General features: G+C 42.2%; 1 protein-coding gene across 1 annotated transcript; it reads right to left on the minus strand.

Annotated features, from left to right (window-relative positions):
• Positions 1-214: 214 nt before the first annotated feature.
• Positions 215-23,880, minus strand: GASK1B (golgi associated kinase 1B). Its single transcript, XM_081332757.1, has 4 exons — positions 22,779-23,880; positions 7,900-8,114; positions 6,091-6,317; positions 215-1,261 (listed from the first exon to the last, which is right to left on the minus strand). Exons 1-4 carry the CDS (start codon positions 23,719-23,721, stop codon positions 1,054-1,056), a joined length of 1,593 nt encoding a protein of 530 aa, XP_081188883.1. The 5' UTR covers positions 23,722-23,880; the 3' UTR covers positions 215-1,053.
• Positions 23,881-25,562: the final 1,682 nt, after the last annotated feature.

Below are 25,562 nucleotides of genomic sequence, written 5' to 3' on the forward strand. Positions count from 1 at the left end.
ACGAAACCTCTCCAGTTCTACAGAAGCTTGCTGAGAGTTGGCAGTATGGAAACCTTTCAAGGACATTCTAGCAGGTGTGAAGAAGATAGCAGAGAGGTCCCATAAGAAAGAGAACTTGTTTACATGAGCCACATGGACATCAGGAGGGGTTGGCTGGGAAAGTCATTGTTATATGCTATGGTCTCATGACTTGGGACTTTAGAGTTAGTTTTTCCTCGCCTTTACCAGGACATGTATTCAATAAATAGTAAGCTTTTCAGAGATGAAAATAATCCTGGACTTTTATTTGGATACTCGAGCTGGAGTTTGACAATATGTTTATAAATTTAACAACATTTTTGTAATTACAAGAAAGAATTTAGTGAGTTTACTAAACAATATTAGAGCTGAATTTAAATGTCAGCACTAATTGAGGTCAATTATTTTCACTGAGAAAAAGCAAAAGCCCTACTAGATTTGCATTTTAACTAAGCAAGTATTTGCAACTATTATAAGAACCATTTCAGAACAATTTCAGTGAAATTAATAGAGAGTTGCAATTTTTGTCATAAGTGTAATGTTCTCTCCGATTGTTTTATTTTATTCCCAATAAAATCAAACAAGCAGAGGAAAATCTTTAGGGATTTTTAGGGATCATCCCTGTTCCCATATTAAAACTCATCCTATTCAGCAGGATCCTGCAAAGTTTATGTACCATTTTCAGGTAACTGGAGATTAGCATAGGAGGAATAGGCAAAACTAGTCTTCTTTGCACCAATGTCTGAATACAAATATCTGAATACATACAACCATGGAGATAAGGATGCTTTTATAAAACAAAAACACCTTGGGATTCCATTAACAACATCTATTTTAAAAAAAATATGAAGAGCAACATGTATTTTTAAAATATGAAATCTTATAATTAATTCCTGTATGTTTGATGTTTGTCAGAATAAATGTATAAATAAACTCATAAACTTCATTGAATTTGCATTCAGCCAAGTATATAGAATTACAACATAAATATATCAAGAAATTTTTCATCAGTCTCTCTCTTTAATGATTTCAGACTCATTCTTTCATTGGATATACTTTTGCTCCATGAGCATTAATGTAGGTGAGAAGTATTTTGGCTCTCTGCTCAACAACATCAATCAACTTTTCAATGCCTTGGCGCCCTCCTTGACTATCCCAAAAAATTCTGTCCAGGAACAATGACTGAAGCAGTTTTTCCCGCAAATGGTGACTTTTCAGCACAGAAATGGCAGATTCAGGGAACCTGAAATTGAATAAACCCATGCAATTTAATTTAAGTACCGCATTGCTATTTCATTTGCAGTAGCGAAATTATGACCATACATAAATGAGGCAAGTTTTGGGCAGTCTACATAATGCAGGTAAATCTAATGGGGAATTGAGAAGCCAGTAGTAAAATAATAAATTTCGCGAAAGAGTTCCCTATTTTTAAAAAACAAAGTAAAATGAATACAGGCAAAGAAGCACTTTGTAGAAAAATCTGCCATCAGATGGTCAACAGCAAAGGGCAGGGACTAAATATAATACACAGAGACACCTCAGGAAAAAGATCTGGCAAGGGTATCTATGTCTTCTTATATCTGTGAATTTTCAAGACACTCAGTCTCTCTTCATGTATTAAATGTTACACAGCTCTTTAATTTTATCCCCTGCTGCCCATTTATATTTAAAAACTCTTTTTCATGTATGCTCAAATATTAATTATTCTGAATATCTGATATCTGAATAGATATTGGGAATCAAGCAGGTCCATATCACAACCAGCATTAAGGGGCATACTGCACCATCCCTGCTACAGGAACAGCTCATATATTTTATAAATCGTGGGGGTTTTTTCCATTGTAAAGCAACTGTGGAAGTGCCATGGTAAGAATGCAGTATTGCAGGCTGACCCTGCACATTACCAAGAGTTCAATCCTGATTCAGCCCTCCATCTTTCAGAGGTCAGTAAAATGAGGACAATAGTTGGGGACAATATGCTAACATTTGTAAACCATTGAGAGAATGCTGTAAAGCACTACGAAGTGGCATATAAGTCTAAGTCCGTGGTGGTGAACCTATGGCACACGTACCACAGGTGGCATGCAGAGCCGTTTCTGTGGGCATGCGTGCAGCTGCTGCTGCCAGCATCTCATGCAGGTCCATTAGGCTACCACCGCCCAGAGCAGCAGCCCCACCCAGCACAAAGGAGGCAAAGCAGCCGGAGAGCAAGCCCCGCGTAGAGGTGCACGCCCATGCCCAGCAGGCAAAAGGCCACCCCAAGTGGGGAAAGCTGGATCCCCATTGGCGTCATGGCCCCCCAGGCCCAGCAGAGACAGGGAGGAAACACGCAATCCTGGCTGGGACTGGGGGGCCATGGCGCCTATGGGGATCTAGCTTTTCTTGATCTGGGTGGCCTTTGGCTTGCTGGACGTGGGCGTGCTCTACCACCTCTACCCGGGCTTGCTAGCTGGCCATTTTGCCTCCTTTGTGCTGGGAGGGCCAGGCCTCCAGGTGGCAGTGGCAACCTAATGATCCTGTGGCCCCCGGCCCGAATCTGCCTCGCGCATGCCTTGCCTAGCACTCCTCTCCTTCCACACCCGCCCACCCAGAACCCGACCAGGGGGACCACAGCCGCCCATGCTGTGCTGCCCCACCCCTGCCAGCGCATGCCCCACCAGCAGCCACTGCTGCCAGCACAGCAGCAGCAGCAGTAGGAGCAGGAGCAGCCACCTCTTGCGACCCAGCTGGTAGCTTGCCCACTGCAGTGGCGTAGCGTTGGGGGTGCAGGGGGGGCCGGCCGCACCGGGCGCAACATCTGGGGGGGCGCGCTCGACGGCGCCGGGATCCGGCAGGGCGGAGGCACCGGAGCCCCAGCCGGGAAGGGCCTGACGCCCCACGGCGCGCCACACACACACACACACAAACACACAACCACACAGCGTGACTCCTCCTTCGGGCCGCTCCGCCTTCGCTCCGGCGCTGGACGGAAGCCTTCTCTCCCTCCTCCCCCCCCACAAAGGAGAAGGCGGCTCCTGGGCATGCACAGAGCGCGGCCCTCCTGCAAGCCCGGGGCTCCGCTGCGGAGGCTCTCCCAAGGCGCTCCCGGGGTTGCCAAAGGCGGGGGGGGCGCGGCGGGGCTTGAAAGAGGGTGGATTTCCTGCGGGGGGAGGATCGCTGCAGCGTCTCTCCGGGGGTCCCTGGCTGCTCTGGAACGAAAGCTGCGTCGGCAGGTTGCCGATCCAACCGTGCATCGGCGATCGGGACCGGCCCCCCCCCGACACACGTCGCCAGCAGCGAGAGTTTCCAGCCAGGCCGGCGAATCTTTGGGGTGAGGTGCCAAAGAGAAGGAGGCGGCTTGGCTTGGATAAGCAGCGTCTGGGCAGAAAATAGGTCGGGCGCCGCAGCAAGTATGAATTCCTGGGGTTCAGCCTAAGCAGGCAAAGCTGCAGGGTGGGTTGGTTGGCTTTTCCGGCTTTGGAATAACCTTGGGAAGCTGAGGCATTGTAAGTTGGAAGTCATTGTTTGTCGCCTAACATGTTGGGTCAACCCCACGCCACATGCTAAGCCATAAACCGTGGTTGGTATCCAGGGTTTAGGACAAGATGGAGAAAACTAGCCAATTGTGGGATCATAAATCTTGATGAAGCCCATCATCGCTCCATGTGATGTATGCACTCAATCTACAAACGTAGTCCAAGCCTATTCACATCTGTTGTAAGGTCATTCTCTCGTGGGGTTTATCCTGACGTCCACTAAGAGTGGAACAAACATGCCCCATTAACCATTTTCAACGCCATGTCCTCTCTTTGTCTCATCCTAAATCACAGCTGAGGCACCTTAAAGTTGCCTTGTTTCAGTTTTAAACTAGCATTTTCCCTCTTCTCCAGAGACCCTTTTTTGCCTTGAACCTAACTCAGGGGTAGGCAACCTTGGCTCTTTTATGACTCATGGACTTCAACTCCCAGAATTCCTGAGCTAGTGGAAGAGACTCGAGTGCTAAAATCCACAGGTTAGGGGGCGCAAATTACTTGCCTTGCCCCGGGTGCTGACAACCCACGCTACGCCACTGGCCCACTGCCTGGCCCGCCTGCCAGCATGGAGTCCCAGTGCGACTACTTCATGTATTTCCTGACTGTGCCCTTCCCGGCCCACGAGGTACTCCTGGGTGAGCCAGGCTAGTATGGGGCCTTGCCCCAAAGGAACCATCTCTATCTGGGCAAGATGGTCTGCTTCCTGCTGGTCCTGCAGTGGCTCTTATGAGCCGGTGGCACTCCGCCCTGGAGAGAAGTGGCAGGCTCCCTCTCAGCCCTGGCTAGCATCAGCCTGGCTGGCAGAGGCAGTGTTGGAGACAAGGCCGTCCTTGGTGAAGCAGCAGAGGACGGCGTGGCTGGAGCCAGAGAGGCGGCCACCAATGAAGCATCTTCCAGGAATGCCGGGTACTCCTGACCACAGCCACAGCACCCCGGGAACAACTGCAGTGGCCATCCCCCCCAAGGAGCCTATCATGTCCACCGACGAAGTCATCTTTCCACTGATCATTTATCTGGACAGGCTGCCCCAAAGCACCGTCAAAGCAGCACGCCATGAAGAGCCTGACTGATACAGACAAGGCAGGAGTGCACACAGACTCCGTTTTTTTCCTTTGACAGCAATGGGGTTAGGGTTGCTGTAGATGATCAGAAGTGCCACCGAAAACAGCAGAGTCTGTGTGCACATCTGCTATGTGCTCACCCATCAGCCGTGCTCTCCCTGCCTCAGATCAGCTGCAGCATGCTGTGGAGAGCAAGGCTGATGCGGGCTAGGCAGGCTCACAAAGACACTCCGCTTTTTTTGGTGGGGCTTCAGTGCCTGACTGGCTCAGCCAATTTCCCTCTTTCTTCTCCCTGTTCCTCCTCCTCCTTTGACAGTGATGGGATTTGGGGGATGATCAATCCCCATTTGTGGCATGGCTGCCAACCAATCACCACGCCCTCCTCTCAGGAGGGCAACATCAGCAGCCAATGCCACAGCAGGAAAAGCAGAAGGCAACACCACTCACCAGACCTGCCTGGCAGCTCAGTAACTGCACTTCTCCGCAGCTCCAGGAAGCTTGTGCAATGGAAACTTGACGTTGAGGGCCGTGGGGTGCTCACTGAGGGAGCTGCTACCAGTAACAGAGCTGGGGAAATGGGCCAGATGGGGGGAGCTGCCAATGCCGCTGCCCTGAGGCTTGGCATATTCACCCCCAAGCAGCCATGATTCCCCCTCCCCAGCCGGCCAGCCACCATCCCCTGAACTACTCCTTGCCTAGCTGGCTGGCTGGCACAAAACCTCACCACTCTTCTCCTTGGCAGTGGCAGCCTAATGGACCTGAGCAAGCTGCCCAAGGTACAGGGGGAGGGGGAGGCAGGCAATGCAGCGGCTTGGGTATCTCAGCTCCGTCCAAGTTGAAAGTGGAGGCACAGCAGCGGAATTGCTCTCAAACAATAAGAGCCATGTGTGTTGCTCACTCATGTGTGCCGGCCTTATTGAGAGCAATCCCACTGCTGTGCCTCTGCTTTCTTCAACTTGGATGGAGCTGAGGAGCCACTGGTGGCCACTTGAGTGGGGAGGACAAGCTTTCCTACTGCTGTTGGGCCACATATGGGCTATGCCCTGCTGCTGCCTCCACATTTGCCACTGGGTGTGAACAGCAGCGGGGCACTCCATCCTGGGGGGAAAGCAGCAGCAGCCTAACCTTAACCCCCATCCTACCCCCTCCCTCAACTCGTCTCACTCTGAAGGATGAGCCTCCTGCCCACCGCCCCACCCGCCAGAGACCCCCTGGATCTCCCCCAATCCTGCCCGGCCCCCACAGGCATCCCTCCCCTGGAGCAACATCGAGGTGGCCACTCCCACCCTGGCCATGCTCACCCAGTCTGCCGTGACCACCATAGCCATGTCTACCCAGTGGACCCTGCTCACCTGGCACCCGACAATACATAAGTGGGTTTTGGGTTGCAGTTTGGGCACTCGGTCTCTAAAAGGTTCGCCATCATTGGTCTAAGTTCTATTGATATTGTGTGGACCATATTTTAAATCTGAAATGCCTTTACTAGAAAATGAACTTACTCTTTAATGCCTTGTAATATTTTGAAATCCAGATTATCTTCACTTCTGTCAAAGAAACCTTTATTATGTATAAAAACCAAATGCCTTGGGTCATTCTTTCTCTGAATAATGTGAGTCAAAGCTATGTTGTCTTGGTCATCACATTGCCGATTTAGCCCTTTCTGGACACAGGAATCCTCTTTACGTGGTTTGAATCCACAACAGTTCTTATCCAAGCGATGATAGATCTGAAATTGAATAAAGTTTCATTACCATCATGAATTATGGACTCCTATAAACAGTTACTTTTTAGGTTTATGGGGCGCCACAAAAATGCATATAAACATGGACCATCACAACTGCAGATCTATGAAAAAGTATTAAGATGAAACTCATAATCACTAATCATATTGGCCACAGCAGAGGTAGCTTAAATCTGTATTCATCCCTCCCAGTTTTATAATGATTTGCCTGTTGGCCCCACGCTTCTTTTCCTCATGGACACAGTCTATAACGCTTCCACAACAATGTGAATACAGGTAGTCCTTGACTTATGACCCCAACTGAGCCCAACATTTCTGTTGCTAAGTGAGACATTTGTTAAGTGAATTTTGCCCCATTTTACAAACTTTCTTGCCACAGTTGTTAAGTGAATCCCTGCAGTTGTTAAGTTAGTAACACAGTTGTTAAGTGAATCTGGCTTCTCCATTGATTTGCTTGTCAGAAGGTTGCGAAAGGGGATCACTGCAACCATCATAAATATGAGTCAGTTGCTAAGCATTGAGAATTTTGATCACGTGACTACACAACAGTCATGTGAAAAATGGTCATAAGTCACTTTTTCGGTGCCGCTGTAACTTCAAACAGTCACTAAATGAACTCTTGTAAGTCGAGGATTATCTGTAATGAGGTGGTCAATAGCCGGGGTCTGCCCAAATATTATTGGCCCCTTCAGGCCACTGAGAAACATGTACTATACTCTGGTCACTTCTACACCTCCTGACTTCATGAAGGATCAATCAGGCATTACATAAATTACCTTATACTGTATATATCAATTTAGGTTTTTTGTTTTTTTTTAAAGGTAGTAGACCAGTTTTTAAACACAAGCACTTTTTCTACGCTACACAGACTGTCAGTTTAAATGGGAAAAAAGAAGCTACAGTATTTCTTCCAGATATATGCTTCTGCTTCTGTCTCAAATGAATGAAGTACAGATTTTCTATTAGATTTTATGTAGCCATGCTATTTTCCGTGCTCTGTGGAGTACTTATTAAGGACAGAACTGGACTCCTTGGACACTTCTCTCCACTACTGCCACTTGCAACAAATCACAGAAGAAACACATGCTATTAATCTGTTCAATTACACTTGCAAGTACTGAATTCCAGATGGAGATAGCCTAATTAACAGATCACATGACAGAAGGGTACCAGTAAGGAAGGATGGAGTAATTTGACCTGTTACTTAGACAACTTGAGTAATGGCTAAAATGTTCATCTCAGATACCTCGTACAGTTTTTGAATAAGAAATAGCTCCACCAAATGTCAGAAATGCACTTAAACATAGATGTGTGGCATTATAAAATAAAAATATGTAGGTCAATGGAACTTTAGGTCACAGATTGTTCACCACTGTTTTAACATCTCTTCTAAAACGTAATCCAACACCTCATTACCATTTTTCTTGCAACAACCACAAGAATTTCTAATAAAATTACTGTGTGAGTTGGTCATATAAATTAAAAAATGGTTTACTTCTTTTAAAAAAATGTGCTGCTGAACAACTTATATACTATCAACAGATCTCTTTGGACATAATTTTCTCACCTGTAAAAGAAAATCAAGAAGTGCCATCTTGGACCATTCATGGTAATGAATATCTGTACATTCCCATTCTGCTTTGGGTACTTTGTTATTTTGCCAGCACTTTTCTTTTAGTTGCTTCTTGTAAGATCCCCAGGTGAGTCTCAGTGAAGAGTGTGTCTCATTGTCTGTCTGAGCCAAGGAGGGATCCCAAAGAATGACAGGGCGTGGTCCATCATCTCAAGTAAAAACATTTAAAACACCAACGTGAACTGTTAAGTGAAATTTAGACTGTACCTAAGACTTATAATCCTTGGTTATTCTTTTGATATTGTCTGAAACTGAAATAGTTTAAAACATATGTTAGTAAAGGGGACTACTATAGATGTGGTAAGAAGAAAACAAACTGCCAATCATTTTATTTCCCTTGGTTAATATGGTTATATTCCACATCTAAAGAAGCCATTCAAGTCAAGGAAGAACCCCAGACATTTTAATTGTTTCCAATACCAGCTGGCTTCTACCTACAAAAGTGCTCTGCTTCAAAAGAGTTCTGATGCTTGAGAAGATTTATTAATGAAATTAGAAGTACCGGTAGTTTGGCCAATTTGTTCCTGATATATATCTGGGTAGCTTATTCACATATTGCAAAACAATATTTATTTATGAGAATGAAACTATGTATGACCAGGCAGTGAATATCAACCTATACCAAATAAGTCTACATTAGTGTCTTGAATGTTTTAGTTTTTAAATGGATAGAATTCTAGCAAAAACATATGCATAAAATATGTGTGGCTGTACTACTTTCAAAGAGGAACCAACAGTGAGAATACAAAAAAATCAAAACAGTTCAAAACTGCATAATTAGTGTACAGAATGGTCATGCATAATTTCAGTCACATTATTTTAAAGATGTTGCTTGAAGTGGCATCGGTGTAAAGCAGCTATGCCTTCTCCTGGTATCAAAATTCTTTTACGTTCCTGTACAACTCAAAGCACCCTTTGGAGAGCAGATCCAATCTACTGCAAAGCCCTATCTCTGTATGTCATGTACAGGTCAATATGATGATCATCTGCATGCCATTGCAGAATATAATAATAATAATAATATTTGCAAGAAATATCATTTGCCTGCAAGCTAGAACTGGGACCACAAAATAGAAAAGTAATTTAAAAAATGGAGAAGTTAAAGTGCTCTGGGACTTTAGAGTTCAAACAGATAAGCATCTGCCACATAAGATCCGAGACTTAACAATTATAAGAAAGACAAAAAACACGGACAGTGGACATTGCAGTACCTGGAAACCATAGCAGAGAATACAAATTACAAAGACTTACAAATAGAATGAGAAAGATTGTGGCAAAAAAACCCAAAGATAGTACCAATAGTAATAAGTACCTTGGATGCAAACCCCAAACACCTGGAGCACTACTTGGCATTGACAATTTAATTGACAATTGACAATTTAAATTGAACACCTTACATCCTGGAATAATGTCTTTTACACCATCACACAACATATTGCTTTTTTTGTATCCACTATACAAACTGTAAATTCAATTACCCTATATTGTCAATTCTCTGAGTTCACTGTGTACAAATGCATATATTTAAAAAGAGGGAATATCTCAAATTTGGATGGGAATGGGACAACCAAATCTAGAAATTGAAATATATTAAGCCATACTAATAAATTCCAAAACATGAGAAACTGAGAGGAATAAAAATGGCTAGATTTGCTCATCTCTAATGGTAAGAAGAGATGCGGGTTTTGCTCATCTCATATTTCAGAAGCTAAATAAATAGATACCTCTGTTTTATGCTTTTTTTAAACTAGTGATCACATATTCACACACCCTTTCTGATTGTTTCACCCTTACAGTTCTTTTTCCCTCCTGCAAATCAAATACAAGTGGTTTTCTCAACACATATATCCATTCTTGCTTTGCAAAAGCTGATTTATCCTGTGCAGCCCTTCCTGTTTTCCTATGCATTCTAGATAAAAGGAAAGGGGAGGAAGAATGGATAATTAATGTGTTATTTTTATCCCTTAAAATGTCATTTGAAAAATGGAGTGAAGGTGAAGTACGGGAAATGAGTGTTATTCATGGGGAACAGACTTTGTAAATTCAGTCCACCACAACAATGCACATTTCAAAAGCTTTACTAAAACAGGCTTCCCATTGCTACTATGGAATCCTTCCCCTTCCCCCATCCAATCTTATTATTTAACATACATAGAAAGGGCCTAAAAAGAACCAATTCCAACCCCCTGCTCTAATGCTGGTTAGTTTCAGATGAACTTATAACTAAAAGAATTAACACATGCAAAACTACTGGCTAAATTCCCATCTCAAAGAATATTTAAATTCTAATGAAATAAACCCAGAGCTTGAGGCAAGCATTTTAAATCCTGAATTGATAAACATTTTGCAGCCAAGAACCTCATCTTTTTATTTCTTTTATTTTCTGGGGGATAAAAGCATGACAGCCACATAGTGACTTCACTGGAGGATTAGAATCAATATTTTAAATCCTTCTTTGGCTTAGGGATAGGGTCCCCTCCTCCAAATGTTTAGTACATTTTTATTTCTATAAAAGAAGTTGCTGTCCTAATTTGTCAGAAAAATCTGGGGCTAGGCTCAGACAAAAAAATACATAGGGCTACACATACAATCAGGAAATCCTGAATTGCCCACTCTTACTTTAGAGATCCTCTACTCCAGGGCTTTTCAACCTTTTCACCCATTGTACCACTTTTAGGATATGGCAACATCCGAGTACCACCAGTCGCCTAGCAAGGTGTCAAAAACTTGATGACCAAAAAAAAAGGGGAAAAAGTGATGAAGTACAGGTAGTCCTCGACTTACAAGAGTTCGCTTAGTGACTGTTCGAAGTTACAATGGCACTGGAAAAAGTGCCCCCCAAGCCACAGCCAAGCAAGACACCTGCCTGCCCGCCCGGTGGTGCTCTTCCTCCTGTCCGAGGTTTTCATTGTTGTGAGCATTTCTGTTGAGGATTGGCAGCGGGGGTGGGGTGGGGTGGGTTGTTTGGTTTTTATTCCACACACCCCTCTGCTGGGTGATTGCAGCAGGTTTTGGTCACTTCACATGACCCTGGGACACTGTGACCGTCATAAATATGAATCAGTTGCCAAGCACCTGAATGTAAATCACAAGACCCTGGAGATGCTGCAACATTCCAGCTGATCGGCACTTCTTCTGGGCTCAGCAGAAGCACCGGGATTAATGCCGAGCTCCAGCTGGAGCCTAGCACTGATCCTGGCACTTCCGCTGAGCCCTGACAGCCCTGCAGTTCCAGCCATCTCTTGCTCTGGCTTGTGCAGTGCTGCCACCGGTTCAGCTCATTTCCCCTCCCCTGCTACCACTTTTCTAGGATGGTCGCGCACCACCTGCCAGGTGCCAATGTACCACAGGTGGTACCCATACCACTGGTTGAAAAGCCCTGCTCTAGTTTAGTCTTCTAACTGGGCATCAATCACACCTGTCAGCCATGCTATAAGAAAGTCAAGAAATCTGTTGTTTGAGAGTCCCTGGAACTAAGAAGAAATGCTGCTTTTATTGCATTGATGGAAACAGTAAAAGGGGAAGTCTATCCTATCCTAAACATCTTCCACCTTTCAATATATAAAATACATCTTTTTATCCTATGGAAGCCTGTCCTAGGTTTTATCTTCTAAATTGCTGAGCAGCAATAGTATCTTACATGACTGTAGCCAGTGATGGGATTCAAATGTGTGAACAACTGGTTCTCTGTGTGGATGCTGCTTCCAGAAGTCCATTCTGGGCCTGGGCAACAAAAAATTAGCTACCAGTTCTGCTGGCTGAATCCCATCACTTATTTTAGCCAACAATGGAGCCAAAAAGTCCTGACCCAGGCTTTGAGAACCTGGTGGGTAATGCAAAGTTAGCAGCAAATGTTTTGGAGTGACTAGTTTGGAAATGAAATACCAGCTATTTTTGCTTTTGCGGGTTTCTGTCTCCATAGCAACTTAGTACCTTGCCTACACTTTCTAATATTAGAACTGCAAATTTGGTATATTCTGGCACACAGTTATAGTTTGTTGGAGGAGAATGGCTTTCGGAGCACTCCCATCTGTTTTTTATTGAAGTGCCAGAAAGATTCCCCAAACTGACTTTTGCTTTATTGGTTTAATGGTTCATTATATACAGATCTCATTTAAACATGATTAGGAAATTGCAATAGAATCCAAAAGTTAAATTTTTCTATCCAAGTCCAAAATGTACATCAACAAGTAGCAATGCTGGACAAAACAAGTTGTTTTGTTTTGCACAACTTTAACCTTTTGGAAGTGTCTTAGGGCTTGTTTTGATGAACAATCCGTACATTTTTATATGCAGTTTTTCCTAGTAATGTATTTTGTATGCAGTTAAAGTGTTGCACAAAAGCAAATGCACTCTGAGCTATGGAAATTGAATTCTCTCACATTCCAATCTGCTTTTAGCCTCCGGAGAAAATGTGATATAAATTTAACAAACCAATTTAACCAAGAAATCCTGGATACACTGTTTAAAATCAGAAAATTATATTATGAAAAATAAAGTGGCAAAAGTTAATTACCTTTTGGTTGTGCTTTAATTTGGGCCAGTTCATATTAAATTATGAAATGAACAAATGTATCTTTTATTCTAACAGAATAACACAGAATTAGAGACTTGGGTAGCAACATAAGTAAAATAAAAATGCAAAATGAACTAAAAAGCAATTGCCTAATTTCTGACCCAGACAGATAAGAAATTGTAAATGTGATATAGGCAGGCCAATTTCTCTGAAACTGATAGAGAATGTGTTATGATTTTCAAAAAAATACTAACATTCCAAATTATTATAATAATAAAAGCCAAATTTCATCCAATGGATTATTTGACTTTTTTTAAAACTGGAAAGAGAGAGTATGAATTTCTGTGAAGTCAAGTACTATATTCTGATGAAGTCCCTCTCATTTTTGCCAGAGTGAATAGTGAAAATAGTCCCAGGTGAGCTCCATTCAGGCTTATCCCATTGTTCCCTTCCAGGCTATCAATAAGAAATCAATACAGTCAGCACAACTGAAGTGAGAGAAAGTGCCTTTTGCAACAGGGAGCCAATGGGAGCAAGATGATGAATATGGCCATGGATCAAACCCTGCCTCTTTGTATAACATTGACCCAAAGGAGTGGTACTTTAATCTTATGGTCTTCTTGCCCCTGCCTATTGTAGATGCCCCTCATTCTGGCATGATTCTAAGAGGCATTGGTGTGGGCATGCCAGTGCATTAAACTAAACAAGTGGAAAAATTACAGAGAAAACTAATTAATGAATATAACAGTGCCAACCAGGAAAAATATCCCTTGTGGCATCTGTTCCCACCCACAATGACAAAATACGTATCACAGTGCATAGTACATTTATACATGAAATGACATTGCAAGAAATATGTAAAAAGTAGAATTTACATAATAAAATTACAATGCACATTTCATCATTTGTGCCCCCTACAAATTCCTGTGACTATCTTCTGAATTTTTTCTCATCAATTATCAGTTTGATGACTAAAAAGTTGCTTTCAATTTTTCTTTCAAAGAAGAAGAGAATTAGGTGAAATTCTCAAAGTAAGAATGTGGTTTTTGTTGTGTCCATAGTTAATGGGAGCGGTTTTCCTTAGGCGAGAAACCCTGGTGCAGTTATTGGATGTTGCATTCTCGGCGGGAGATTCTGGGCCGGGGATTGGTTATGTTTAAAGGCACCTTAGTATATAAGATAGGGTTCAACGGCTGTTAGCTAGTTGACCCATGTGCATTCAATAAACGTTCTCGTGTTCAACCTAGCTGTCTACGCTCGTCATTCCGGACTTAACAGTGGCGACGAAGGTGGGATCGACGGCGGAACAGCGAAGGAGCCGCGGAAGCCAGCTGCGCGGAAAGCGGGAAATTTGAATCGCAGTCAACCGAAACTACCACCGCGACAGAAAACACAGAATGGCACAAGTCGGATCCCTGAAGGAGTTCGACCCGAATTACCCCGAAGACTGGGAGGAGTACGTCGGCCAAGTCGAGGGGTTCATGCTGGTCAACGGAATAACGGAGGACCGGAAGAAAGCGGCGGCTCTTCTCACCATTAGCGGCACACCGGTTTACCGGGTTGCCGTCGGCCTGTGCCAGCCCTTGCCGGTCTCCAGTGTATCGTACGCCGACCTGTTGGCCAAGCTAAAGGTCCATTTTACTCCAAAGAGGTCCGAACTGTTTTGGCGGAGAATATTCGAAAAACGGAACCAACGACCAGGCGAGTCAATTACACAGTTTGTGGCGGCAGTCAGAGAAGCGGCCCTGCGCTGCAAATACGATAACCTTGAAATTCGAATCCGGGACCGAGTAGTTTTGGGGCTGCGAGATGAACACTTACAAAACCGGATTATCGCAAAGCCCACGGGAACCCTGCAAGAAGTCTTAGACGAGCTACTCATGTACGAGTCGACAGGCAGGCGCGACCCCCCCTACAACAGCATGGCTGCCTCGGCTGAAATCAACCTCGAGAGCCATGCGGACGGTGGGGAGGTGGACTACCAGTGGGAAGCCGACGTTGCTGAAATTGTCCGAAGGTTTGGGAAGATGGCGGTGAGACCCTCACGCTCCGACGGACCCGACCAAGGGAGAAGACAGCAGCCTCCAGCACTACAACGATCCCAGAGGGACAACCAAACCAGGCCTCACGACCCAGAAGCGAGGTGCGGCAGCTGCGGCGGAAACCATCTCCGAGCAACTTGCAGGTTCCAAACCGCGAAATGCCGAGGGTGCGGAAAAACGGGCCACATCCAGGCCATTTGCCGAAGCCGACCGCGCGACAACCATCTCCACGAGCTCGACGCATGGGCCTCAGGTGAGTTAACCCCCGAAGTGAGTGGAGGAGAGACCCCAAGACCTAAGGCACGCACTTCCAACCGCGGGGCAGGGTGGGGGTCAACCACGTGGGAACCCCTAGAATTAATCACATTCTGAGGCCTAAATTAAACATTGGAGTCCAACTGCAGGGAATTCCCTGCAAGATGGAAGTGGACTCGGGGGCCTCAGTATCTATAATTTCCAGTGACACCCTTAGATACATTGAGAACAAAAGTGGCCGTAGAATTCCCCTAAAACCCACTAAACTGCAGTTAGCCGATTTTCAAAAAAACCCCATAGAACTAAAAGGCGAGGCCACAATTAAAGTAAAATACAAGGGGTTCAGTGGATTTTTAGACCTCTTAGTTACCGAGGGCCAGAGAACCAGCCTAGTAGGCCTCAATTGGTTCCCGGCCCTGGGAATCTGGGTAGGGGGAATTAATACAATTAATAGTAAGACCCTTAAGTCTGTCTGCGATAACTTCGCAGACGTGTTCGATGGGTCGTTAGGGAGATACAAAGGACCCCCCATTACTTTTAATTTAGACCCCGCTGTTAGGCCCATTAGGCTTAAGGCCCGGAGGGTGCCTTTTGCCCTTAAACAAAAAATCGAGGCCGAACTAGATAAGCTAGTAGGCCAGGGCGTACTAGAACCCGTAGAGGGAGGCCTCTGGGAGACACCAATCGTCACACCCCTTAAACCGAACGGGGATGTGAGGATTTGTGCTGACTATAAGGCCACCCTAAATTTAGCAATGAAAAAACACGCTTACCCGGTCCCGACGGTGAAGCAGGTCCTCGCGACGATCCAGGACGGCGCCATTTTCGCCAAGCTCGACTTGGCGCAGGCGTACTTGCAACTCACTGTGTCTAAGGAAGCCGCCGAGGCTCAAACGATAGTTACCCACAAGGGGGCGTTCCGCGTTCACAGACTTCAATTTGGCATAGCAGCAGCTCCAGGCATCTTCCAGGAGGTGATGGAGAGGACCTTGAAGGGCATTCCAGGTGTATGCCCTTACTTCGATGATGTCTTAATCGCTGGAAAAACTGAGGACATCTTAGCAGACAGGCTGGAACAGGTACTGGGGAAATTCAGGGATGCAGGGCTTAAACTAAAAAAGGACAAGTGTTGTATAGGTGTAAAATCAACTGAATTTTTAGGATTCAAAATTGATGCGCAGGGTATACACCCTACAGAAGGAAAAATTAAGGCAATCAAATTAGCACCTGAACCCAAAAATAAGGCGGAACTACAAGCTTTCCTAGGATTAATAAATTTCTACCATACCTTCTTGCCTCACAAAGCAGCTATTGCTGAACCCTTACACAGGCTGTTAGATAGGAAGACCCCTTGGCAATGGCAGGAAAAGCACAGAATCAGTTTCCAAACATTAAAGGACATTTTGTCCAGCAACTCCACAGTCACCCACTTCATTGAAAACAAACCAATCTTCCTAGCATGCGACGCCTCTCCTTATGGAGTAGGGGCAGTCATAAGCCACATGGACGACCAGGGTCAACAGAGGCCTATAGCATACTATTCCAGGACCTTAACTAAAGCAGAACGGAATTATGCACAAATAGACAGGGAAGCGTTGGCCATCGTGGCAGGCGTAAAAAAGTTCCATGATTATCTGTATGGTAGGGACTTTACAATATACACAGACCATAAACCCTGCTGGGGTTATTCACCACAGACAAACAGACACCCCAAATCATGTCCCCTAGGATGCTTAGATGGTCAATTTTCCTTTCAGCATACACGTTCTCTATCAAACACAGACCTGGCAAAGAGATGGGGCATGCAGATGCCCTTAGCAGATTACCCCTAGCAGATACTGGCATCGACCCAGCACCTGTGGGCCAAATCCTGTCTCTACAGGAACTCTCAGAATGCCCACTGACAGCCAAGGACATTGCAGCAGCTACCAAAAAAGATCACATCCTTAGCAGAATAGCAGCGTGGGTACAAGGGGGGTGGCCTAACAAAAATCCTGACCCCAAATTCACACCTAACTTCAGAAGGAAGGATGAATTGTCATCACACCTGGGATGTATACTGTGGGGAAATAGGGTTGTCATTCCAGAGGGTCATAGGAACGCAGTGATTGGGGAACTACATGAGGGGCACCCAGGGATTGTTCGTATGAAAGCCCTGTATGGTAGGGCGAGGAGTCACTTATGGTGGCCGGGGTTAGACACAGCAATCGAGGACAGAGTAGCCGGGTGCTATCAGTGTCAACGGTCTAGGCCAGAACAAGCACACACACCTGTACACAAGTGGGAAGTGGCTAGGAACCCGTGGTCTCGCATCCATATTGATTTTGCAGGCCCATTCCAGGGCCTCACATTCCTAGTTGTTGTGGATAGCTACTCCCGGTGGTTGGAGGTCGTGCCTGTAAAGTCCATGACTTCAGCCAAAACCATACAGGTCTTGCGGGGACTCTTTGCCACCCATGGGTTACCTGACGTAATTGTTTCTGACAACGGGCCCCAATTCACATCCAATGAATTTCAGGACTTCCTCAAGGCCAACTGGATTAGACACGCGACATCGGCACCCTTCCACCCCTCCTCCAACGGATTGGCTGAACGAAACGTCAGGACAACCAAAGATGCCCTAAGAAGGATCATCCATGGCAATTGGCATCAGAGACTGGCTCAGTTCCTGTTGGCCCAACATACGACACCTTGCACGGCCACAGGGAAAAGCCCAGCGGAAATAAGGTGGGGCAGACGTTTAACTACCAAATTGGACAGACTACACCCTGACAGGTTACCTGTGGAACCTGAACTGGACATTCCGACCCGGTCTCTTAATATTGGTGACTCAGTCTGGGCAAGGAACTATGGTCAGGGGGACAAATGGTCACAAGGGGTAGTCATTGACAAAACCAGACCGTTATCTTACTTAATTGAGGGGGAAGGGAATCAGCTGATCAGGAGACACATCGATTAGCTAAGGAAAAGGTCCCCTGAAATTGTACAGGCCAACAATGATAGGAGCATCACTACACCAGACAATGCATTCAGTCATGACCAGTTAGGCGCAGCACCAGGGGGTGAGGGGATTGGAATACAAATCAGGGCAGCAGAAGCAATTCCCCATAGTAGCACAGCAGAAATCGAACTATTTTCCCCAGGCAGCCCATCAGAGTCCCCTGGACAGTCCATTGAACCCCAACAACCCACAAGTGAGGCATTGCCTGAGTCAGTGCCACAAACAACAGGCCCTGAGGCAGAAACAAATAGCGGTGCAGTAGGCACCCCAGTTGTCAGCACGACTAGCAGATACCCAGCCAGGAATCATAAGCCACCAAGTTATCTAAAAGACTATGTCAAGTAAATAACATTTATCTGGGGGGGAAGGGGTGTTGTGTCCATAGTTAATGGGAGCGGTTTTCCTTAGGCGGGAAACCCTGGTGCAGTTATTGGATGTTGCATTCTCGGCGGGAGATTCTGGGCCGGGGATTGGTTATGTTTAAAGGCACCTTAGTATATAAGATAGGGTTCAACGGCTGTTAGCTAGTTGACCCATGTGCATTCAATAAACGTTCTCGTGTTCAACCTCGCTGTCTACGCTCGTCATTCCGGACTTAACAGTTTTGCTCTTATTTAGTACAAAGTAAAGGATGCTTGTAAATATTCTCACCTAATATTAAACCAGAAAATCAAAAACTTCTTTCACAGAGGAAGAACTTTTTTGAAAATTTGCAAGGTGGGTTTTGATACAGCTTTAGAACACCATGACAATATTGTAAACTAGGCCTGAAGATTGAGGCTCATCAAACAAAACTCTTGTTTATCATCACTGAACAAAGCAATTATATTAAAGCTGTGGCTAAGCAAATGATACTTCACTAACATTAAGACATGTGAGAAGAAAAACTCAAAAGATTACACTAAGGCATAACAAATAAAAAGGCTTTTCAAACACATTTATCAATACTAGCATTTCATTGGCAAACTGAACAAAATTATTGGTTCTGATGAATGGCACAAAATAATATTGGAGACATAATAAAGTTTTTCATTACCCCTAACCCTAACCCTTATATTAATTAAACTGATGTAACCTTTCAAGGGTGCAGGCTGGAACACTATAAGCACGTTTCTTGTTCTTGCTGCTGCTTACCCAGCACATAGGGAACAGGATAATTAGTTGAGTTTCTACATCTGTCTGTGTCAAGTTCTCATACTCCATTGGTATAAAACCAATTACAGAGCAAGCAAATACATTGAAAATTAGAGTAAGATAGTCATTTACAGTTTCAAAAGAAGGTTGTTCTGAATATGAGCTCATTAAATAACCAGCCTTTCAATTACCTCAATTGTGTATATATGCATTCGTTCAAGGCTTATACATATGTATATGGGATTATAGAGCTTATACACAAATGTATACTTTACATAGACACACACACACACACACATGTGCATGTAGGGGTGCAAGACCTGCTCACAGGAAGGAAAGTGATTGCCAAGGTCAGAGAAACAAAGGATCTGATAGCCTGCAGTTCAGAATACTTTGCATACTCTTGGCATTCTCTGATTTAGAGCTATATAATCTGCCACAAACACAGTATGGGAGCATCTTAAAGATTAAGTGTGGATATGCGTTATGCCTCATCTGAGAATACTGAAACTGGATTTCAGTATTCTTGCCAAGCATCTCTATATAAAACAACAGAAATATTGTGAGATTTAAATATTTAACAACATTTTAAGAGTTTGTTTTTAATTAAATTGGGACAATCATGCCCCAACAACCATGTTCTCTATTCCCATTTTGCTTGCTACAACTAGTTTATTAAAGCCTGATTTGTTCTGTTTGGCCTTTTTTGAAAAGGAAGATCTTCATTCAGCCAAAACCAGATGTTAGCCTAAGGACACAATTCTCAAGTTTGAAATAAATATTATAAATGGCTTTGAAAGTCGGAACTGCAGTATACTTCCTCCCCTTCTCATCTCCAAGCCTTTCTAAATTTTGGTCTGCCAACAATAATGAATCTTAGAAAAAAAACATTGTTGGGACTTAGCTTTTCTTTGTGATAAAGCAGCTATGTCACAGGACAAAGTGAAATAATTTGGTGATTTAAGAGGTTCACTATTCATTTAGTCAGTGACTAACCAAAACATTTTATTAGCAGATCAAACATGATGAGAAATTCAGACAGGAAACAAAAGGTGTAAGCTCAAGTTATCTTAAGGGAGGCTTCCACAAAATGAGTGATACCTTTAAGATGCTTACTGTGTGAAAGGGTAATTTGGCAGCACGTTTATCTTTCTGTGTCCTTTCTATATAGAGATAGGTTAATAGTACATTGAGGTGTTAGTTCCAAGCTTTATTTGTATTGGCTGCTGCTGTTTTAAAGATGCTGGATTTTAATATGGCTTTCTTGTTTATTACTTTATATAATGGTAATTGCTTTATTTTGATTTTTGTCATTTTGAAGTTGATCATGTGAATAAGAGAGGTTTATAAAGTAAATTAATAAACCACATTTATTCTGATATAGAAAATCACAACATTTTAAGGAAAATAAAAGAGATCCATGGAACACTGGGCAAATGTGGATTTATTTATTAAAGCCACTAATATTCTCATTCAGTCTGGCTTTCTGAATAAATTTTTATCTTAGAGATATAAGGTAGAAATACCTAGATAAATAAATAGCACATTCCTAAATAAAAGTGTACAAAATTAATCCCATTAATAGATTTATCTCTAACTTGTCACATGAATAACCACACTGGCATAAGATTGACAAATTAGAGATAGACTATAAAACCCTAAACAGATTGGGAGATTTGCCCATACTCATTGTAAGAAATGAAATCTTCCAAGAGTTGTCATTAATTTGTGCTGACATATTTTGCCATTATTTTTCCCAGTTCCTGCCTACCTAGCAGTTGGAAAGCATGCAAATGGAAGTAGATAACTAGGTACCACTTCAGCGGGAAGGTAATGGTGTTCTGAGCGCCTTGGCGTATAGTCAGGCTGGCCACATGACCACAGAAGGATCTTCAGACAATACTGGCTCCCTCAGCTAAGAAACAGAGATGAAGACCGCCTCCTAGTGTCAGACACGGGGAAAACTTTACCTTTATTTTGCATAGCATAACTAGCTCAGATTGGATTTTAAGATCCAAAACACTAAATTGGGTTTCCCATTTTAATGTTATTTGCAGTTAAGAAACATTGTAACAAGAAATTTATGGATTTTTATTTATAAACCACCCAAAATCACTTTACATACAGTAAGATGGACAGTATAGAAATTTGATAAATATATAAATAATAAATGAAATAACAAAAAGGAAAACAGCCGCTTTTCCTCTTGAACATCATCACCTAGCAACAGTTCTCTATCTCTGTAGAGAATGAAAAAGGCTGAACTGTCCTTTTTGCTTCTTGACAATCACAAATGCTAATGCAGCCTAAAAACAACTGTTAATATGATTGCTCAAAGAGCAATTTACAAAGGGCCTCAGACCATGATTCTCTATCCTGCACCCTGAAGTCCGAACTACTTCATTCTCTTCACCAGCTTTGCACCAGTAAAACCCTTCCCTAAAAATAACAGATGTATAATGTGACTTCTGTACTTTTAGAGTCTGGATATTTTTTTAAAGCTATTAAGAAATCACTCAGACTATTGACATTTTCAGTGCAGAGACCCATAAAGTGACATTAAAACATAGACTACTTTTATATTTGCTTATATAGGAATGTTTTCCTAGTCAATTTCTCCTAGTTTTCTTTGCCTTTAATAAAACACACACTGGTTAGAAATTTTACATAAAATAGCACTGTGACCACATTAGGAAAGAATCAGTACAGAAATGGAGAACTATTTTCGGACTCTTTCAAGCAAATGTACTGCAGCCTTCTCTGATATAATTATATTATGACTGTTGCTCCAGTTGAAGTCATAGTTCAGCAATAAAGTGGAATATGAAAAGGGGCATTCATTTTGAGATTTAAAAATTAAATGTGCACAAGTTAGGTCAGTTATAAGTTTAGTGCTTATTAGGCAATGCATGTTATATTATCTTAGTGAAACATAAGTTTAAAAGGTGAGAAACAAATGCATAATTACATTATAAAATCTTATTGAAACTATTCTTTTCTAGAAATAAATTCATTGGTACAGTCAGAATCCACCAAAAATTATGGTTCATAATATTTCAGTCTGACTATGATAGAAAATTCCAACACTGTACATTCATGGTTGTTTTTTAAAATAAAAAAATAAAAGTATAAAGGCACTGAAAAAGAACAAGTGTTTCATTATATTCTTTACTTTGTCAAATCACGATGGGCTGTTTGAAATAGAATTGCACTGTATTATTGCAATTAAATTTAGCATACAAATCACTAGGTAAAGTTGTTTGGCAATCTCTGTTAAGAGCACTGATTTATTCTGCACTTTTGCAAAAATCTCACATGTGATAGAGACTACATAGCTAAAATATTAGATGACATATATGCCGTGGCAGCAATATCTGGCCCATACTTTTCTTGCTAAACCAAATTTTGCATCCAGAATGTTAATGTAATCTGAGAACTTCATTCTCTCCTGAACAATTTTCCTTTCTTATAATACATGAATTTTCATATCTGATATGGATAAAACATATCACCTACCCACTCAACACTGCAATCATAGTGTGACATTTGATAAACTAAGAAAATTAATTTAGTTGAATATTTGAAATTTTGATTACTCAAGCAATTTATATTGTGATTTGACTGGGCAGTAGATACAGGCAATCTGAATCCTTCCAGATGTTTTGGACAGTAACTCCCACAGCTCTTGCCATTCGATATACTCATTGAGGTTGAATAGAATCAGTCAAAACTCTGGAAGGCATCAAATTACCAACTTCTGCTGTTCAGTATTTAAAAACATTTATTTCTTGATGCTACTGAAAGATAAAAGCTTACTCTAAGAGAGAATGTTCCTTTTTTCCAATGCAGAGAGTAAATTAATTACCTTGTACAAATTCCAACTTTCTGCTTATGGTGGGCAAAGTCCGATTCAGCCTCAGGATCCTGTCCAAATGGAAAGCAAACACTTCGCTCATGTCAAGTGGTCTCTTGATGATGCCACAGTGACCTTGGCTACATATGTCTTCTTTGACTGACTTATTATCAAGCTCTGTTCTCCCAAATTCCAGAAGTATTCCATGATGAGAAGGCACTTCTTGGATACTATTTATTTTGGAATCTGCCATATAACGCATACTTAGGATGTCCTCTTTACTCAGCCAAGATGGTGGACTCTCACTGTACATCCTGATATTGCTGTCCTGAACATTAGTTTGAACATTTAGGCCTCTTATAATTATGTCAGGTCTCCAATGCTTTATATTTTGAGCCATTTGTTTTTCTTTCTGCTGTTGTTTCTGCCTAGCTTTCTCTGGAACTACTGCTCCTTTCCTCTTGTTCATAGATTTGCCATAAAATGACTTACGTTGGATTGTGCCATCCCATGAGTTCTTATTCCCATACTGCAAAGGCAATACTTGCTTCTTTCTTTGCTTGGGCTTCACGGTGCCTCGAATCTTAGCAGGTTTCCGTTTCTTGGACCGCAAAGTGATGTATACCACATTAGGCAATATTGATGTGTTCTTTGTCCCCCTCTGAGAGTTTTCACGGTCAGAAAATGACCAGGTGCCATCCATTGGGATTTCAGAAAAATAAGGCTGAGCATCATCTTGAAGATTCCAAGATTTTGCTCTTGATAGTCCTTTTCTGTTTTGTGGTACCACACGACCTACTTGACTGACAAAGAAGCCCAAATATATCACAAAAGCAGTGCCCAATAGCAAATTCCTTCTGGTCCTTGAGCATTTGCAACTCCAAAGCAGCCGAAGTGAGCGCAGAGGACAAAAAAGCCAGTTGATAATTTGGCATGTCTGAACCAGGAAGCTCATTTCTCCAGTGAATCAACATGATGAAAGTAGTTTAAGAATCCACTGGTCGCCAGCTAGGATGCTGCTGCATGCCTTCTAAATGACCAGATGTCTCCACCTCTTTTTACAGCTGTTGTGTGTGTGTGTCTCTCTGCATATACACATTGAAAATGCCAAACAATTGTAAGTGTTCAGTTCTAATGAATCTGACAGCGTACTCTGACAAGCTGTTAAAATCTTTCAGCCACCTCAAAGGGTGTGATTGGGTTCAGTGAATGAATGGAGTCGGCTGTATAAACAGAGTTAACTGAGTCACAGTCTGGGGGTCCCTTCTGGGCTGCTGAACTGTTAAGAGGGGAAAGAATGACAAATATCATTTTACAGCCATCATTACCCACATGGTTATTTTTAAACCATGTATATCTCTTCATTTAAAGACTACAGCCAGTAATTACATTCCCCAAAGGAAGAAAAGGTTGGAACTTCATGTTATGTATGTCAAATTAATATAAAACTATAAAAATAACCCTCAAACATAGTTGAAATTTCTGTTCATATTAGTTCATATTACTAACAACATTCAGAAAAGGGCTTTTTTTTTACAACTTGATAGTTGGTATATCTTTTTCCTATGCTCGTGGCAAGAAAGATATACAGAAATCAACTCACTGTATTGCTTCTAGTTAACCTGAAAATATATTTCATTAATCAGCGAAGGACTATGTAGGAAAATTAACTTTATAATTATATAAGATTTAACTAAAGGAGAACCTCCTAGTCAGGTAAAAAGATGTACATTCTTGAGTTGACATTCATTTAGGCATTCGTTTTTTTATAAAGCAAAAATTCTTCCTTTTTTCAATGGCTAGATTTTTTTTAATACAACAATATTACATTGCAAACAAAAAATATAAACAATTGCATGAGTAAATTATATACGTGTATATTCTATTCTGAATGCATCCTCCTAATTCTAAAAATATTATACTGATGTGTTCACATAGCACATCTGCAAAAATTTATAAATCTTATAAATGAACATAATTTTCTGGTGCTACAAAAACTCAGCATATGAAACAAATCTTTTACTTATAACAACTATTATTAAAATAAAGCTTAGAATAATCTTACCGACACAGTTGGCCCAAATCTTAGCTCAAAAATTTCTAGCAGTAATGAATATTAGCAAAACCTTTAAAATGTAAAGGAAGCCATTTTTTCCCAAGGAAAAAAATATCCACTAATTGGACAATACTTTTATTAAAATTGAATAAAATATTACAAAACAATAAACAAGTTTTTGATATTTTCCTGTGTTTTATTTCAAAATCCTGATGCGTGCAGTTCATTTATCAAGAAAGTTCTGTTTGAGAAACCTCAGTCCAGTTCCACATTCCTTCTACATATTTTGATCATCCCAGATGGGTGTTCCTAGTTGACTGCCACAAACTTATATGAACTTTTCATTTCTTTTGAGCTATTTTAATTTCTGGAATGGAAAAGCCTAGCCTGATGTCTTGCTCCTAAAACAAAACACTAAATCTATGTAAGTTTTGAGGGCCCCCTAGTGAACAAAATCAGAATGGTTTAACACCATCATCTTTACTACAAAAGAAAAACAACTGATATATGTGGCTACAAAATTGAGCATATTTCTTGAGACACATCAGATTAACTTTAATGAATTTATTGAATATCAGTGTCCCAAAATACTTACAATTTTAAAATTGTCAATAGAGAGAAGCAGTAGAGAGAGGAACAGAACAGAGGCAAGGATAACTAGAAAACAATGTGATATTTAATTAAATGAGAAATAAATAATCGGGAGAAGAGGAGGCAATGGGCAAATGGGAAATTTGAGG

Source organism: Vipera berus (assembly GCF_964194415.1).
Source record: "Vipera berus genome assembly, chromosome: 7".
Classification (NCBI taxonomy): Eukaryota; Metazoa; Chordata; class Lepidosauria; order Squamata; family Viperidae; genus Vipera; species Vipera berus.

Excerpts from the sequence above, each read along its gene's own strand:
- GASK1B (XM_081332757.1), bottom strand. The coding sequence starts at position 23,721 with ATGAGCTTCCTGGTTCAGACATGCCAAATTATCAACTGGCTTTTTTGT. Across the intron at positions 8,115-22,778 it reads AAAGTTGGAATTTGTACAAG|ATGATGGACCACGCCCTGTC; the intron begins GTAATTAATTTA and ends TTTTTACTTGAG. Across the intron at positions 6,318-7,899 it reads TTCTTGATTTTCTTTTACAG|ATCTATCATCGCTTGGATAA; the intron begins GTGAGAAAATTA and ends ATTCAATTTCAG.